The sequence below is a fragment of the Moschus berezovskii genome, chromosome 9 (assembly GCF_049115385.1).
Source record: "Moschus berezovskii isolate FMDL1 chromosome 9, NW_MosBer_1.0, whole genome shotgun sequence".
Lineage (NCBI taxonomy): Eukaryota > Metazoa > Chordata > Mammalia > Artiodactyla > Moschidae > Moschus > Moschus berezovskii.
The window spans coordinates 109852478-109869285 of record NC_142468.1 but is presented as its reverse complement, the minus strand read 5'-3'; the positions used below and the strand labels follow the sequence as shown (position 1 = coordinate 109869285).

The window sequence follows — 16808 nt, the reverse complement described above, 5'->3', positions numbered from 1 at the left end:
CTGCCGTTTACTGTCAGTGTGCTCTCAGGGAAATTTACTTTACTTATGGGTTCTAATTGTCTTGTCTTTAAAATGAGGAAAATGATAACACCTATATCCTTGAGTTGATATGAGAATTAAATGAGTCTCCTCTTTGTGGAAAGATGTGGTGTTCTTAGATCAGTGTCAAGTGCTTGGCAGATAGGAAGTGTTAGCTGTAGTATCACCTCCAACTCACAGGGTTGCTGTCAGAACTGAGTTAATATGTGTAAAGTACTAGACTCTGATGCTGGGAAAGGTTGGGGGCCGGAGGAGAAGGGGACGACAGAGAATGAGATGGCTGGATGGCATCACCGACTCGATGGACATGAGTTTGAGTGAACTCCGGGAGTTGGTGATGGACAGGGAGGCCTGGCGTGCTGTGATTCTTGGGGTCGCAGAGAGTCGGACATGACTGAGCGACTGAAATGAACTGAACTGAACTGAACTAGTATGCACCAATAAAAGTTAGTGTTAGCAGTTTTTTTATGTGATTTTGGCTTATGTGACTTGGAATTATTATGACAGAACAAAATATTAACAAAGCCTCACCTTATCATGTTTTGATAAGTTTAAAAATATTCTGTCCGTTTTCTTTTCGGCTGTACTGGGCCTTTATTGCTTTGCGTGGGCATTCTCTGCGTGAGAGGAGCGGAGGCTACACTCCGTTGCGGCGCTCACAGGTCTCACTCTCGTTGCAGAGCTCCGGCCCTCGGTGCGCGGGCTTCAGGCGTGCATGTGGGCGCTCACTGGGTGCGGCCCTCGGGCATGCGGGCTGTCAGTGGGTGCGGCACTTGGTCTCAGCCTCTCTGCGGCATGTGGAATCTTCCCAGACCGGGGATCGAACATGTGTTCCCTGCACTGGCAGGCAGACTCCCGTCCACTGTGCCAACAGGGAAGTCCCCACTTTATCTTTTAAATTTGAAATTTCCCCCAAATTGAAGAAATTTCGTCAAAAAATCATATAATCTTGAAGTTAGAAGGCCGAGTGAATTGTAAGTAGTATGAACTCTTATCCTCTTCACTCATAGATGCAGTTAACATGTTACAACATAGACTTTGTCATTATGTTTTCTCTCTTACTGAACCATTTGTAAGTTGAAAACCTGACTTTTTACCTCTGAATGCGTTAGTGCCAATTACCTATAGACAGGGACCCTCTGCAGCATCGTCTTGGCACAGCTGTCAATATCAGGAAATGAGATATAGTCTAGCTATTTAATCCAAAGCCTCATTCACATTCTGTCAGTTGTCCCAACATTGCCCCCTTTAGAACAAAATAATCCAAATCAGATTTTTCATGGTATTTTGCTAACATGTTGTTCAACTCTCCTTCAGTCTGGAATGGTTACTCAGTACTTTCGTGACCTTATGATTTCTGAAGAGACTACACCAGGTGTTTTGTACAGTGTCCCTCAAATTGGGCTTATCTCATGTTTCCTTAGTATTAAATTCAGCTTAAATATCTTTGGCACGAAAAACACTGAAGTGGTGCTATATTTGTTGCATCCTATTTTAGGTGGCAGTTGATGTCAATTTGCACACTACTGGTGAAATTAGTTTGTTCAATTAAGGTAAAGGCTGCTCGATTTTTTTCACTGTTAAGTTTCTTTTTTATTCTTTGTAATAAGTATTTTGTGGGGAGATATTCTGAGACCTTGTAAAATATTCTGTTTCTCCTCTGGCTTTTCACCCATGCATTTATCATTGCTGATGCGTCTCAGTTGAATCAGTCATAACCATGATGGTAATTTTCTAATTCTGTCATTTTTTCAGCATTTACAAGTTGGCATTTTGTTATAAAGAAGTGTTTTCTCTTCTGTTTATTCATTATTTGTTTCTGTTTCACATGAACTCAGGGGTTCCTCTCAAAGGTTCAGTTCAGTTCAGTTCAGTCGCTCAGTCGTGTCCGACTCTCCGCGACCCCATGAATCACAGCACGCCAGGCCTCCCTGTCCATCACCAACTCCCGGAGTTCACTCAAACTCATGTCCACAGAGTCGGTGATGCCATCCAGCCATCTCATTCTCGGTCGTCCCCTTCTCCTTCCGCCCCCAGCCTTTCCCAGCATCAGAGTCTTTTCCAGTGAGTGAACTCGTCGCATGAGGTGGCCAAAGTATTGCAGCTTCAGCTTTAGCATCAGTCCTTCCAATGAACACCCAGGATCGATCTCCCTTAGAATGGACTGGTTGGGTCTCCTTGCGGTACAAGGGACTCTCCAGAGTCTTCTCCAGCACCACAGTTCAAAAGCATCAATTCTTCAGTGATCAGCTTTCTTTACAGTCCAACTCTCACATCCATACATGACCACGGGAAAAACCATAGCCTTGACTAGACGGACCTTGGTTGGCAAAGTAATGTCTCTGCTTTTTAATATATTATCAAGGTTGGTCATAACTTTCCTTCCAAGGAGCAAGCGTCTTTTAATTTCATGGCTGCAATCAGCATCTGCAGTGATTTTGGAGCCCCCCAAAATAAAGTCTGACACTGTTTCCACTGTTTTTCCATCTATTTCCCATGAAGAGATGGGACCAGATGCCATGATCTTTGTTTTCTGAATGTTGAGCTCTCAAAGGTTATAATCTGATATTTTCACTTACAGTAGTATTCAAATTGTCCCTGACTTGATTGGTAAGAGTTCCCTTCAAACTAACACTTCTGTTCTTTTGGAAGGGCCCCATCATTCTCTGAGCATGCCATTCCTTTCTGTAATAAAAAATCATTTTAGGTCTTTTACTTCCCTGCCCAAGCCTTGAATTGGTCTGTTTTCTAAGGGGTAGAGAATGATATTTAGAACTGAAGTTCCAGGCACAATACTGGTCATTGCTCTCCAGGTGGCACTGCTCCCATGCGCGCTCAGTGGGAAGGCCTAGAGAACTGGGGTGTATATGCACACACACACATATATTAATCTGAAAATACTAAACCATGAATTTACACAAGATTCATTCTTGCTTTCTCCTTTGTGTAACTCCTTTTTCTAACAAGAAATCTGGTTCCTATTTTTCACATTATGCTGCTGGTGCTGCTATGTCGCTTCAATTTTGTCCGACTCTATGCGACCCCATAGACGGCAGCCCACCAGGCCTCCCGTCCCTGGGATTCTCTAGGCAAGAGTACTGGAGTGGGTTGCCATTGCCTTCTCCGTTTTCACAATATACCTGCTTATTATTACTTCACTCCTCTCGGTGTGACCAGTCTGCCCACTCTGGCTGCTGCCTTCCTTAGTGGCCATCCTTGCCCAGACAACTGTTTGGCCCAACCTCCAGCTGCACCAGATACCCAGCCACCCTGCTCAGCCCTGAGTCTGCTGTTTGTTGCTAACAAGTGTTGAAGAAAAGGGCGGGATTCTCCTGGCTTTTCAGTGGAATGTTTCAGTTATTTATGAAGGAAGGGAGAAAAGGTGAGATTAGTTTCTTCCACCCCTCTAAGTGTTTGAGACATGAAAGTAAACACCATCATTCGTGTTGGGGCGATGCATTTTAAATGTGAATCCGCTTTGTGATGGTACTGTGGAGTCACAGCTGCATGTGTGGCTCAGTTGTAATGGAAATGTGGGTTGTATGACAATTGTACAGTGTGGATAGAATAAAGCTTGTGTTTACACTATACCATAGTCTATTGAGTGTATAATAACATAATGTCTAACAAAAGGGACATATCTTAAATAGGAAATTCTTTATTGCTGAAAAATGCTAACCATCATTTGAACCTTCAAGTCATAATCTTTTTACAGTGTAACATCTAAGATCACTGTCACAGATCACCATAACGAATGTAATGATAATGAAAAAGATTTAAATATTCTTGAGGATTACCAAAATGTGAGACAGAGACATGAAGTGAGCAAATGTCGGAAAATTGGTGCCGAGAGAGCTGCTGAATGGAGGGTTGCCACAAACCTCCACGTTGTGAAAAACACAGTATCTGCAAAGCGCAAGAAAAGGAAGTGCATTAAATGAGGTGTGCCTGTCATTTGAAACATTACAGCGAAGACGAGTTGACCAGAGTGGGGAAAGAGAAGAGTGTAACAGGTGTAAAGAGAGACTAGGAAGTAAACTATGGTAGGTTGTCTATCAGGTTGAGTACCAGTGATTCTTCCAGTCACTCCCTGTGCCTTCATGGTATTACTCCTTAAGAGACAGAGTCTCCTTCCCTTCCTTTCCAACTGGTCTGCCCTGGGACTAACTTTGACCAATAGAGTGTAGCAAGAGTGATGCTCTGCTGGGCCTGGTCCTTGAGAGACTGGGCAGCGTCTCTCCTCGCCCTCTTGGAGGCCCTAATTACCATGTTATAAAGTCAGACTGCCCTGCTGGGAGAAAGGCCGCGGAGCAGGAGAGACTGGGAATGAGGGGAGAAAGGCCCCCCCCAGCCCTCCAGCCCTTCCAGTCACCTGGGGTGAGATGTCACTCTTGAATGATGCCATCTTGAGTCCACAGTGACCTCTCTAGCCAACATTAGACAGAGTAGACACTAGCTGTCCCTTCTGAGCCCTGCCCAGAGGACACATCGTGAGCAAATCATGGTGGTGTCTTGAAGCCACTAAGCCTGGAGGTGTTTGTGACACAATGATAGACAGAAACACCAGATGAAAGCCTGAGAAAAGTCCATCAATGTGAGCAAGCTTTTATATATGAAAATTATATGTAGCACTTTGAAAAATACACATATTATTTTATTTAATGATTAAATGTCAGTTCAGTTCAGTTCAGTCACTCAGTCATGTCCGACTCTTTGCGACCCCGTGAAGCGCATCCCTGTCCATCACCAACTCCTAGAATCCACCCAAAACCCATGTCCATCGAGTCGGTGATGCCATCCAACCATCTCATCCTCTGCTGTCCCCTTCTCGTCCTGCCCTCAATCTTTTGCAGCATCAGGGTCTTTTCCAATGAGTCAGCTCTTCGCATCAGGTGGCCAAAGTATTGGAGTTTCAGCTTCAACATCAGTCCTTCCAGTGAACACCCAGGACTGATCTCCTTTAGGATGGATTGGTTGGATCTCCTTGCAGTCCAATGGATTCTCAAGAGTCTTCTCGAACACCACAGTTCAAAAGCACCAATTCTTTGGTGCTCAGCTTTCTTTATAGTCTAACTTTCACATCCATACGTGACCACTGGAAAAACCATAGCCTTGATTAGATGGACCTTTGTTGGCAAAGTGATGTCTTTGCTTTTTAATAGGTTTAAGAAAATCTTTTTTTCTTACAGATTTCTTTACCCAGGGTGAAGGTAACTCTCAGTCAAAAGGCTTCATATGGTGGTTAACAGTAGCTGACCTGAGAAGCAGTTACCATTGGTGCCTAAGGAAGGTCTCCTCCATGCCCCTGTTTCACCTTATCCTAATGGGCCTGAGCTGAAAAAAATTAATGTAATTTCTGCTTTCTCAGAAAACCTGAAATCTATTCTGTCAAAAATATTGAATGAAAATATAGTGACTTATTACATGCCTGAGATTAAATAATTTTTTGAAGGCTTCATTTCCCCTTTGTGAGGGAGTAAGCTGTTTGTCTCGGAGAAGGCAATGGCAAGCCACTCCAGTACTCTTGCCTAGAAAATCCCATGGATGGAGGAGCCTGGTAGGCTGTAGTCCGTGGGGTCGCTAAGGGTCGGACACGACTGAGCGACTTCACTTTCACACATTGGAGAAGGAAATGGCAACCCACTCCAGTGTTCTTGCCTGGAGAATCCCAGGGATGGGGGAGCCTGGTGGGCTTCTGTCTGTGGGGTCACACAGAGTCGGACACGACTGAAGTGACTTAGCAGCAGCAGCAAGCTGTTTGTCTAGAATGTAATAGCTATCATTCTGTGCAGCTGGTAAAAACTTGCCTTTCTGGTTTGTAATGTCACGTTAATCTGCAAAGGTTTTGTTACTCACTTGAAGAATCCTTTGTTCTGGTTGAAAGTCTCACTGATGGTATTTTCAAATAAACTTGTCCTGCCTGGGAGTCTGTCTCTGTGATCATAAGCTTCTTGTAGCTTTGTTCTTTCCAGAATATTGTTAAAATGTCAGTAATGAAAGTAATCTATCTCTATTTGCTGAGATTTAAGTGGCATATAATTTACCATCCAGAAATATGTCACAGGTATTTATTTACTGTCACTTGAAAGGTAAGTTAATCAATTCTGGAACAATTAAATGAAGTTTTCTGAATGGAGTTATAAAAGATTAGAAGCTTCCTTTACTTCTTTATTTTCTTCTTAACTGCCTCATATTGCCAATTTTTGTTTTCCTGATGATAGGAAACACAATTCTTGTCAGATTTATTTTATTACGTAAAGAAAACTATGTATCTTTAAATTTTATACATTAAAGTTGAATATCAAGCCTCTAATTTAAAGTTGAATATCAAGCCTCTAATTTTTTTGTATCTTATAAATTTCAAATATAAAATACTTTTACCAAATTCAGAGCCTATTAATATTAAGCCTTTTGAAATTATATTAACACTGAAACAAATGTATATTTTTGAAATTAAAAGTAAATTAAGTAGCACCGAGGTTGGCAGGACACCTGAATCCACCCACCTTTCTTCATGCTCACAAGTTTGGTGGAGCAAGAAAAGTGGAAATCTTCATTGAGAAACAGGAAGGGACGTTTTCATAGGCCACCATATTTCTAATACTACATCTTTTCCTTCCTTGTTTGTTGGTCCTTAGTATTTATTCAGTAACCTTTTATGGAGTTCCTACTGTGTGTGGATTAGTGGACTGGCATGCAAAGGAAGAGGTGTGTAATGCTCAGTACCTGCCTTCAAAATTTCTAAATATCAGTGGCAAAGTTAAGAGAAGTATCAAATGGCTTTAATAAAGGCACAATAGCATAAGTCTCAGAGATGGACAAAAACAAGACACTTTGTAGGTCCAGGGAGGCTGAGGTCATAATGAGGTTGAGGGGATAAAGACAGGCCTTATGGAGAAAGTGGTATTTGTACTGAGTTCTGAAGGAAAAGTGGAGTTTTGAAGAGGACAGAGAGGAGAGAAGATGTTCCACAAAAAGGGAACAGTACAGACAAGCCAAGATGTGGGGAGACCTCGTGAAATTTCCTTTTCTGTTATTTGTGTTGGCACTCAACTCATTCTCTCAAAAGTCTCATTAGTTGATGTTCCTTATCAATGACAATATTTTAATTTATTCATTATTCAGAAAATCCTTGGGTATGTTCCCAAGTGCTTTGGTTGTCGTATCTTATTTTGTGGCATCTCTGTTGATTTTCTCATTTTGGCAGAGATTCTTCTAGAAATGTTCAGAAAGAACTGGAAGGGTGCTAAATAGAATCACATTTATGAGTTTCCTTTGCTAAGTGCGGAAGGAAGTAAAGTTAAAAAATAAGTTTATATTAAACTTCAGATGAAATAAACGGAAGATGTGTCTCCAGCGATTCAAGTACTGGGGCACATGACCTCCATACTCGTATGTGATGGCCAAGAATAGTTAGGTTTGCCTGCTCAGAGGGCTCGGGGAGAATTAAGATGAAGAAGTCTTGAAGTCACTGTTCTGGCAGGTGGGACCATGGGTTGCTGGTGTAAGCGTGGTCGGCATGTTGGCAACTCACCAGCACAGTGCTGTCTCCTCTCTCCGTTTCCGCACTTCATACCTCAGCACGTGAACCACATCTACAAAACGATTATAGCTGTGAGCAAAAAAAAGATAATGACTAGTTTCTACTAGGTATATTTTTCTTAAAAATTTTTTTATACAAGTAAGACATGTGCATAATTATCAGACATACGTACAAAAAAACTTCTGATGAAAACCGAGTCCTTCCCTGTCTCACTTTCTGCAAGTTTCTTATTGCTCCATAACCCCCTGGCTTCTCTGTGGTTCTGAGAAGCCAGCCATTCGCTTCCTCTGTCGAAGTGTTCTTAGTGTATGTTCCAGGCGTGTCCGACTTTCCTCTGGCATTCTTATTAGTGTGCTTTTTCCATCTTATCAATGCTGATCACTTGCTGGCATGTAGTAGGTTCTCAATAAATGTTTGAATGAGTGAGGTCATATTCCTTTCATAATATCCTTGATGACACTTACTTGTCCTTTTTCAGTAATAAATCCTGAACTGGCCTGTTTTTTTGCCTAGGGTTTTTCTAGTTTGTTCTTTGGCTCTCGTCAGTTCTGTATCAGTTCTTAATTTCTTTATTCGAGAATAACTTTTTTGGAACTTGAAGATTTTCAATTCGAACTGCAACATACAGCCCACAGGCAATCTCTGTGAAGGACCCATATGTGAAGAATGAAATTATCCATAAGTGTAAAAGCAGAAGGCATTGCAGTGAAATATAAATGATGGGGTGGGGAACTGGAGGGGCTCAGTTGATGCCAGATGGGCAGATATGTAAGCTGGTGGTATCACCCCACCCCAATAGCTAATGTACTGCTGGCATCCAAGTTTTCTGAGTCTTGTCGTATTGCAGTATGATAGATGAGAAGTTAAAAGTTTTTCGTGTACATGTTTACTTGAAGAAGTGACAGAAATATAGTATTTCTGAGGTCCACCTGGCTCTTTTCCAGGTACATGTGCAGACACACCTGCAGTGTACAGAAAGCTGTAGAGGGAATCGTGAAACATGCTTTTCCTTTGGTTGGCTCTGGATTCATTGCCTCACATTGCATGCTTTCCTTGTGGTTTCTCTGTAGAGGATAACATATGCTAAAGGATAATATTTGTAAAGTATTTTCGGCATCAGATTCTATATAAATGCAAAACTGTCACAGAGGGTTGACAGACTTACGTTCTGGTATTTTGGGAATGATAGTTTTGGAAACAGTGATTCCTGTGTGAAATTTTTGCAATCTCCATATACTTTCCAAACTTCTAAGCTGATTTTCCAAGCTTGTCTTTGTGTATTTTCTTCATTAGTAGGGCATTTAATCTTTTTTATGCTTTTTGAGTAGCATAAAAAGGCTGTATGTGAAAGGATATATGTGAAAAGGCTAACATTTCTTGTAGAAATAGAAGTATAAAATGTTTTTACATAAAGGCAGCCTTAATTTATATGTATATTTTAAAAGATCCGCCCCATTTTACTGATGTAATTTTAAGCATCAATAATTCCTCCTTTGTTCACAAAGCACTTCTTTACCTGCTTGGGATAGAAGAATTAAGTGGAGTTCTGTGGTTCTACCTGTTCCTGTCTGTACCTGGATAGAAGAACAGACCCAGAGAAGAGATTAGATCAAGGTGGAGCACTGGCTTGAATGGCAGCCTTCTGAAACTATTTTGAATAGGAAAGATGCATGCGCATTTTCCATAGCCTCCTGGAAAATAAGCTGATCTCAGTTAACCAGAGATTGTTTGAAAAAATTCCTGAGACAAAAGGCAAGTGTAAAAAACAGTTGAAAGTGAATACTGTAGCCCAGCACATGGGCAGGAGAACCACGGAAGGAGGTTGTGATGGACGCCAGGTTTAGTGGCTGTGATACTAGGATGCGGAGAAGACCCAAATTACTGTCAGGTGATGTCTACAGAGCCTGCAATGGAGAAAATCAGTTGCTTACCAAGAGGATAAAAATAGCCAGTTTAGCAACTATAAAATAGATAAAATTAAGCCGGTGTTAGTTTTCTATTGCTGTATAACAAATTGCCGCTAATTAATGGTTTAAACGTAGTCATATTGGTTTTCTTAACATCTGCTGGATCATGGAAAAAGCAAGAGAGTTCCAGAAAAACATCTATTTCTGCTTTATTGACTATGCCAAAGCCTTTGACTGTGTGGATCACAATAAACTGTGGAAAATTCTGCAAGAGATGGGAATATCAGACCACCTGACCTGCCTTTTGAGAAACCTATACGCAGGTCAGGGAGCAACAGTTACAACTGGACATGGAACAACAGACTGGCTCCAAATAGGAAAAGGAGTACGTCAAGGCTGTATATTCTCACCCTGCTTATTTAACTCATATGCAGACTACATCATGAGAAACGCTGGGCTGGAAGAAGCACAGGCTGGAATCAAGATTGCCAGGAGAAATATCAATAACCTCAGATATGCAGATGACACCACCCTTATGACAGAAAGTGAAGAGGAACTAAAGAGCCTCTTGATGAAAGTGAAAGAGAAGAGTGAAAGAGTTGGCTTGCAACTCAACATTCAGAAAACGAAGATCATGGCATCTGGTCCCATCACTTCATGGGAAATAGATGGGGAAACAGTGGAAACGGTGTCAGACTTTATTTTGGGGGGCTCCAAAATCACTGCAGATGCTGATTGCAGCCATGAAATTAAAAGATGCTTACTCCTTGGAAGGAAAGTTATGACCAACCTAGATAGTATATTAAAAAGCAGAGACATTACTTTGCCAACCAAGTCTAGTCAAGGCTGTGGTTTTCCAGTGGTCATGTATGGATGTGAGAGTTGGACTGTGAAGAAAGCTGAGCGCTGAAGATTTGATGCTTTTGAACTGTGGTGTTGGAGAAGACTCTTGAGAGTCCCATGGTCTTCAAGGAGATCCAACCAGTCCATTCTAAATGAGATCAATCCTGGGTGTTCATTGGAAGGACTGATACCTGTCTCCAATCCCTCCCAGCATCAGGGTCTTTTCTAATGAGTCAACTCCATGAATTAATAATCCATGGCATAGAATGAGGATTCGTTTAGTAGATGATAAATTTGCTTCTGTCAAAAGGGAAATGATGGCCTTCTAGGGAAATAGTGGTGTAGTTGTGTATCCATTTGGAAACAAAATTAGATCCTCATCCCAAGTACAGAAATAGTTTCCAGATGGAGTGAAGAACTAAATAAGCTAAGTAAAATTGTACAGGTATTAGAAGTATTTAAGGGAATTTGCTTATAAACTTCAATTTAGAGAATAACTAACAGAAGTGCTAAAAAACATTGGAAAAGACCACAATGCTGAGAAAGATTGAAGGCAGGAGAAGAAGGGGACAACAGAAGATGAGATGGTTTAAAGGCATCACCGACTTGATTGACATGAGTTTGAGCAAGCTTGGGGAGTTGATGATGGGCAGGGAAGCCTGGCATGTTGCAGTCCATGGGGTGGCAAAGATTCAGACACGACTGAGCAACTGAACTGAACTGATTAGTGTCTGGAAAATGCAAATTAAAATAATTAGTCCTTCCGTCTTTCTTGCTCAGTCAGATTAGAAAAATTTTGCTTAATCCAAATGTTGGCAAGGGCATTGAGACATGTACTCTCCTTGCATGAATTGTAATGGTCTTTTTGGCAGTACCCATTGTAATTTTAAGTAGGCCTATCCTTCAAAAGAGTAATTTCACTAGGAGATTTTTACTGTAGTTAAAGACATAGGTACATGAGCACAAAGAGACATTTTCTGGATGTGGCATTATTATAGTAGAAAATGTTTAACAACCTAAACATCCTTTATAGCAATGCTTTTTGTTTATAAATTATCTATTGGATTTTGAACAAAAGACCAGTTAAGTTTAACCAAAGTAATTCATGGGATTTGTAATAGAGACTGTCTTCTCCCAGTATGTGATTTTATCACCTCTTATCATTCATTTTATATTTAATCAAAAACATTTCCCTTATATTACAATCTATTTTCTCAAAACAATGCATTGTTCTCATCTTACGTGAGTATGTGTTAAATGATAATTCTCTGAAGAAAGTGCAGCTGAACAAAGCCCTGCCTTATAATGTGTAACATCTTGGGAATTTCTTGTACCTGTCAGTGATGGGAAAAAAGGAAGAAAAAATCTATCTGTAGGTATACCATCAAAATAGGTTCTTTTTGAGATTAATGTGTATATGGAGTAAGGTTTGCTGATTAAATGGTTATGTGTGAATAATATTTAATATATTAGATGATAATCTTTAAAGAATATGTAGTGGGAAGGGGAAAGATTAGATGTTTTAGATCGGTATCAGCATTTACCAGACAAGGGAAATATTTTCCTTATGTCTGTGTTTATATGAAGGAGATAAAGTCTAATATCTAGACAAAGACATTTTCAGAACATTAACTCTGGTGGTTTTAATTATAGGTTTGTTAGGTAAGGATTGAAAATGAAAGCCTTGGTGGTAGTGGCCAAGATGGTAGAGTAGGAGGACCCTGAGCTCACCTTGTCCATGGGCACATGAAAATTACACCTGTTTACATGAGGAACACTGGACTGGAAGAAGCACAAGCTGGAATCAAGATTGCTGGGAGAAATATCAATAAACTCAGATATGCAGATGACACCACCCTTATGGCAGAAAGTGAAGAGGAACTAAAAAGCCTCTTGATGAAAGTGAAAGAGGAGAGTGAAAAGGCTGGCTTGAAGCTCAACATTCAGAAAACAAAGATCGTGGCATCTGGTCCCATCACTTCATGGGAAATAGATGGAAAAACAGTGGAAACAGTGTCAGACTTTATTTTTTTGGGCTCCAAAATCACTGCGGATGCTGATTGCAGCCATGAAATTAAAAGACGCTTACTCCTTGGGAGAAAAGTTATGACCAGCCTAGATAGCATATTAAAAAGCAGAGACATTACTTTGCCAAAGGTCCATCTAGTCAAGGCTATGGTTTTTCCAGTGGTCATGTATGGATGTGAGAGTTGGACTGTGAAGAAAGCTGATCACCGAAGAATTGATGCTTTTGAACTGTGGTGTTGGAGAAGACTCTTGAGAGTCCCTTGGACTGCAAGGAGATCCAACCAGTCCATTCTAAAGGAGATCAGTCCTGGGTGTTCATTGGAAGGACTGATGCTAAAGCTGAAACTCCCAATACTTTGGCCACCTCATGCGACGAGTTGACTCACTGGAAAAGACTCTGATGCTGGGAGGGATTGAGGGTGGGAGGAGACAGGGACGACAGAGAATGAGATGGCTGGATGGAATCACTGATTCGATGTACATGAGTTTGAGTGAACTCCGGGAGTTGGTGATGGACAGGGAGGCCTGGCGTGCTGTGATTCATGGGGTCGCAAAGAGTCGGACACGACTGAGTGACTGAAATGAACTGAACTGAACAGAGCAACTATCTATGGGAATTACCTGAAGAGTTTAAAAAAAGATTTTCCACAAGTAAAGATGTAAAGAAGGAACCACAATGAGATGGATAGGAGAGACAAAGCTTCAGTATAATTAACACCCACACCCCTGGGAAGGTGACTCACAAACAGGATAATCACCATTGCCGAATTTTTCCCTAAAGATCAAGGGGTGCAGCCCCCACTTTGAGCTCCCCAGCCCAAATTTTTGCATTGGGAAGACAAGCCCCCAGAATATCTAGTTTTGAAGACAGGATAGCTAAAAGGCTGTAGAAAACAAAGACTCCACTCTTAAAAAGTGAATGCAAAACCTCATATGCTTTGAATCCCAGCACAAAGGCAGTAATTTGAAAAAACCTGGTGGAATCGCACTCCCTCATTTCAAGCTATACTACAGAGCTACAGTAATCAAAACAACATGGTACTGGCAGAAAACAGACATGTGGATCAATGAACCAGAATAGAAAATCTAGAAATGATCCTGCACTATAGGCAATTAATCTATGACAAAGGAGGGAAGAAAATACAAAATGCGGGAAAGACAGCCTCTTCAATAATCTTTGTTAAACTGGACAGCTACATGAAAAAGAATCAAATTGGACTATTTTCTCACAGCATATTTATAAAAATAAACTCAAAATGGATTAAAGATGAAAATGTAAGACCTGAAACCAAAAAACTCTTAAAAGAAAACATAGACAGTGTGCCCTTCACCATTGGTCTGAGAAATATTTTTTGGAAATATCTTTTCAGGTAAGGGAAACAAAAGCAAAAATAAACAAATGAGACTGTATCAAACTAAAAAGCTTTTCACAGAAAAGAAATTATTAATATCAATAGAATAAAAAGACAGCTTATTGAATGAGAGGTTATTTACAACCAATATATCCAATAAGGGTTAATATCCAAGGTGCACAGAAAACTCATACAACTTGATGTGAAAAAAACACAGACGTCCCAATTTAAAAATAGATCATCTGAATAGATATTTTACCAAAGAAGACATGCTAATGGCCAACAGACACATGAAGAGATACTCTATATCACTAGCTCTGTATCACTAAGGATCAGGGAAATGAAAATCAAAACCACAGTGAGATACCACCTTACCCTTGTCAGAATGGCTATCATCAAAAAGGCAACAAAGAACAAGTGTTTATGAGACTGTGGAGAAAAGGGAACCTTTGTACATTCCTGGTGGGAATGTAAATTGATGCAGCCACTATGGACAATAGTATGAGGATTTCTAAAAAAATTAAATATAAAACTGCCATATGATCCATCAATTTCACTTCTGGGTATTTACATGAAGAAATCAAAAACACTGATTTGAAAAGCTATGCTGACTCCAATGTTCATTGCAACATTATTTACAGTAGCCATGATGTAGAAGCAACCTAAGTGTTAATTGATACATGAATGGATAAATATGTGTTGTGCATCTATACACAATTTAATGGTTGAATGCTAGTCAACCATTAAAAACAAAGAAGCCTTGCTATTTGTGACAGTATAGATGGATCTAGAGGGTATTGTGCTAAAAGCAATGAGTCAGGGAAAGACAAATGCCTGTAGAATCTAAAAACAGAATAAACTAAGACAAAATGAAGATAGACTTGTAGTACAGAGAACAATGGATGGTTGCCAGAAGGGAGGGGGTGAAATTGGTGAAGGAATTAAGAGATATAGACCTCTAGTTAGGTAATTAATGTGTATACATATATATATGTAATTTAGAAAGATAGTATCAACAATCCTACATGCAGGACAGCAATAGGAGACGCAGATGTAAAGAACAGACTTTTGGACTCAGTGGGAGAAGGCGAGGGTGGGATGATTTGAGAGAATAGCATTGAAACATGTACATTACCATATGGGAAATAGATGACCAGTGCAAGTTCAATGCATGAAGCAGGGAACCCAGAGCTGGTCCTCTGGGACAACCCAGAGGGATAGGGTGGAGAGAAGTGGGAGGGTGGTTCAGGATGGAGGAACACAGATGTATACCTGTGGCCGAGTCATGTTGATATGTGGCAAAATAATCACAATAATGTAATTTTCCTTCAACTAAAATAAAATAAATAATCACAGAGATGTAATATACAGCATAAGGAATATGGTCAGTAATGTCGTAGTAACTGTGTTGGAATAGATGGTTACTAAATTTATCATGGTGATGGTTTCATAATGTATGCAAATGTCAAGTCATATAGTATACTGGAAACTAATGTAATATTGTATGCCAACTATATTTCAATTAAAAAATAAAACATAAAACTTTATTAAGGAAAATGAGATAAAAATTATAAAAAGCTTTGGCTCTGTGTGTGTGAAAGTCGCTTAGTTGTGTCTGACTCTTTGTGACCCCATGGACATTCTCCAGGCCAGAATACTGGAGTGGGTAGCCTTTCCCTTCTCCAGGGGATCTTCCCAACTCAGGGATCTAACCCAGGTTTCCCTCATTGCAGGCGGTTCTTTACCAGCTGAGCCACAAGGGAAGCCCATTAAAAATTGCTATTTTAACTTTATATATCTTCTTCATTAGTTGTGGGAGTAAAGATCCTGGTGAAAATCACTTTTTAAAGTGAGAGAAGTATGGGATTTTAACGAAAGTAAATTTTTTTTGATGAATTTATTAGATGCACTTCATATAAGCTATTATCTTTATTAAAATAATAATTTTGTCTTGATATCTTAGTCTCATAAGAAAAGCATCTCATTAATTTGTAATAAACAATAATTTAAAATTGTTTTTCAGAAGTATTTAATACTTAAATCTCTTTGTAATTGAGGCAAAACTTAAAGAGGGAACTATGGGCTAATAAAATTGTTTCCATGTGAGCAAAGCTAATAAAAGATGAGAACTGTGGCTGTGTCCCACTGAGAAAGACAAGACACCTTATTAAAAAAAAAGACACAACCTGTGAATTATTTTTGCAGAAGTCAACGAAAGGTTCCGTTGTCCTTGAACACGTATTTCGTCACATAAACCTTGTGGAAGTAGATTATTTTGGACTGCGTTACTGTGACAGAAACCATCAGACGGTGAGTACAATGACTTCATGTTAAATTTTCTGGTTATAAATTTCATCATATCTCTGGCTTTTCTTGTAACTGAAAAACTTAAACATGTTTTCCATTGCTAATTTCTTTGTATTTTTTCCCTCTTCTACCAAAAGTCTGTAGAGTTGTAGGATTCACAGTTTGTGTGTGTAGATTTCTTTATAGGTGGCTTACATGGTTTCTGTTTTTTACAATTATATTATAGAGAGTACTTTCCCTTTGTGTTGTAAGGAGGACTGAATTAGCCATTTAATGTGTTAGGAACCAAATGACTCATGTCTTGTAGTGATAGGTATTATTGCTTTAACAATTTTTTTAAACATTTTTAATTGAAGGATAATTGCGTTACAATGCTGTGTTGGTTTCTGCTGTACAACAACATGAGTCAGCTATAAATATACACAAATCCTCTTTCTCTTGAGCCTCCCTTCTACCCCCCAACCCCCACCAATCTCACTCTCTAGGTTGTCACAGAACACCAGGCTAAGCTCCTTGTGGTTATTATTGCTTTTTAGGAAAGTAAATGGTTAAAGAGTATTTAAAAGAAATACAGTGTAAAAAGGTGCCTATCTAAGTTTTATAAGTTGGACAAGCAATTATAACATAAACTAAATAGAGGTTTTCATTCATAAGCTTGATGAAATAAGAGTAATAAAGGCAACCAAGCTTTTGGTGTTGGATGTCATTTGTTCAGGAGGATTTAACTCAAGATCTTCCTGACTGGTTGGATGGTAGAGAGTTATTAACAAACTTAGCAAATTCGTTAGT

General features: G+C 39.8%; 1 protein-coding gene across 3 annotated transcripts in view; it reads left to right on the top strand.

Annotated features, from left to right (window-relative positions):
• EPB41L4A (erythrocyte membrane protein band 4.1 like 4A) overlaps positions 1-16808 on the top strand; it is a 288909-nt gene that overhangs the window by 116119 nt on the left and 155982 nt on the right. For all 3 annotated transcript variants that reach the window (XM_055436713.2, XM_055436712.2, XM_055436710.2), the window contains exon 2: positions 15918-16022. In XM_055436713.2, coding sequence (XP_055292688.2) covers positions 15918-16022 — 105 coding nt within the window. The remainder of the gene's footprint in view (positions 1-15917; positions 16023-16808) is intronic.